The 1,676-nt window shown below is 60.4% G+C and overlaps 1 protein-coding gene across 1 annotated transcript; it reads right to left on the bottom strand.

Moving 5' to 3' along the window:
• Positions 1-675: 675 nt before the first annotated feature.
• On the bottom strand, positions 676-1,676 carry TMEM89 (transmembrane protein 89). The gene is made up of 2 exons (XM_011939149.1): positions 1,290-1,676; positions 676-863 (listed from the first exon to the last, which is right to left on the bottom strand). Exons 1-2 carry the CDS (start codon positions 1,581-1,583, stop codon positions 678-680), a joined length of 480 nt encoding a protein of 159 aa, XP_011794539.1. The 5' UTR covers positions 1,584-1,676; the 3' UTR covers positions 676-677.

The following is a 1,676-nucleotide window of genomic DNA, read 5'->3' as shown; positions in this document are numbered from 1 at the left end:
TGAAGTTCCCTTCTTTACAGCCATTTCCCCTCAGGGCTCAGCCAGGTTGTTGGCTCCTCTGGGCAGCCCTTCCTGAGCCACCCAAGTCTGTCCCAATGGTAAGTCCTCTCCCATCACACTGGGAGTCCCCAGGTACTGGTCAGGCCAGAGGAGCAGTTTTTGTTTGAGACAAGTTCTCGCTCTGTCACCCAGGCTGGAATGCAGTGGCACAATCTTGGCTCACTGCAACCACTGCCTGCCAGGCTCGTCATTCTCCCACCTCAGCTTCCTGAGTAGTTGGTACTACAGGCATACATCACGATGCCCAGCTAACTTTTTTGTTTGTATTTTTTGTAGGGATGGGGTCTTGCCATGTTGCCCAGGCTGGTCTCCAACTCTTGAGCTCAAGTAATCCTCCCATCTTGGCCTCTCAAAGCACTGGGATTACAGGTGTGAGCCACCACACCCAGCCCAGAGGAGCAGCTGTGTCTCCAGGAGGGATCCTTAGGGAGGAAAAGTCAGTTGGTGGGGGCAATGGAGCAGTGTGAGCCAGCCTGTGCCCCATCTGCCCGCCCGTCCTAGACACCAAGTCAGCTGGCTCTAAAAGTAGAAAAGGGACACAGGGTCCAGACAGGCCTGGAGAGAGCAGACCTGGCCCAGGACCCCAGGCTGTCAGGCAGACAGAGGCACATGTTTGGTCACCCACTCTGGGCGGAAGTCCCCTTTATTTGGATTTGCCGCTGGGTGGCTAGATGATGTAGGTGGCCTTCGATGTGGACCAGGAGGGCATCCAGCATGTGCAGGACCCCGCGGAGCAGGGTGTGGTCTGAGATTGGGGCCCGCTGTTTCCAGGGTCCGCAGGGCTCAGTGGTCACCTGCGGATGCTGAGAACAGGACCAAGAGGCAGGAGTGAGAATGGAGGGCAGAGAGGGAGGTGCGATGAGGAGCAGTGATGAAGCTGGGGAGCGGGGAGTAGGGTGTGGGGCAGTGCCCAGATGGGATGGGAGGGAGACTCAGTGTGACAGAATCACCGAGGGTCTGTTGTGGGCTACAGTGGTCACGGGGCCCTCAGGGGCTGGATGAGAGCAAGAGTTCTAAAGGAGAGAGCTGGGGGCAGGGTGCTGGCTGTGGGTGGTGGACATGGGTTCCACGAAGGTGTGTGGACACAGGGACAATGGGCTGTGAGCTGGGAGTGGGAGTGTGGGAGGCCCACAGGCCAGTGTGGACCCATGGGGCAGGGTTGGGTGGAAGACGGGCTCACGGGGCGTACATGGAGGCAGGGGCTGTGGGGGAGAAAGAGCTGCACTCACCTCACCCTTGGTGGCCTGTGAGCACCACCGCCCCTGCAGTATCTTGCGGCAGATCATCAGCATCGTGGTGGTGATCATGACCCCAGCCACAGGGTAGATGTGGCTTGCTCCAGGGCCCAGCCAGTAACCAAGACAGCTCAGGCCACCCCTACAGCCCTCCACACTCTTTGGCTGACACCCCCAGGGCTGCAAGTCCAGCCCCACGTGGTACCAGAGGGGTCGCAACCAGGCGTGGGTTGGAGCAGGCATCGCCAGCAGGAGCAGCAAGGGCAGCGAGGCCAGCACATGCAGCATGGCCGCCGCTAGTGCCAGGGGCCGGAACCTGGGCGCCTGGCGACGGGCAAACGCCCCTCCCCCATGAACAGGCCTGGCTCTGAGGCAGCAGGT

Source organism: Colobus angolensis, unplaced genomic scaffold (assembly GCF_000951035.1).
Source record: "Colobus angolensis palliatus isolate OR3802 unplaced genomic scaffold, Cang.pa_1.0 Scaffold18, whole genome shotgun sequence".
NCBI lineage: Eukaryota > Metazoa > Chordata > Mammalia > Primates > Cercopithecidae > Colobus > Colobus angolensis.
The sequence above is the reverse complement of the archived record's forward strand: the minus strand, read 5'-3'. Positions and strand labels throughout refer to the sequence as shown.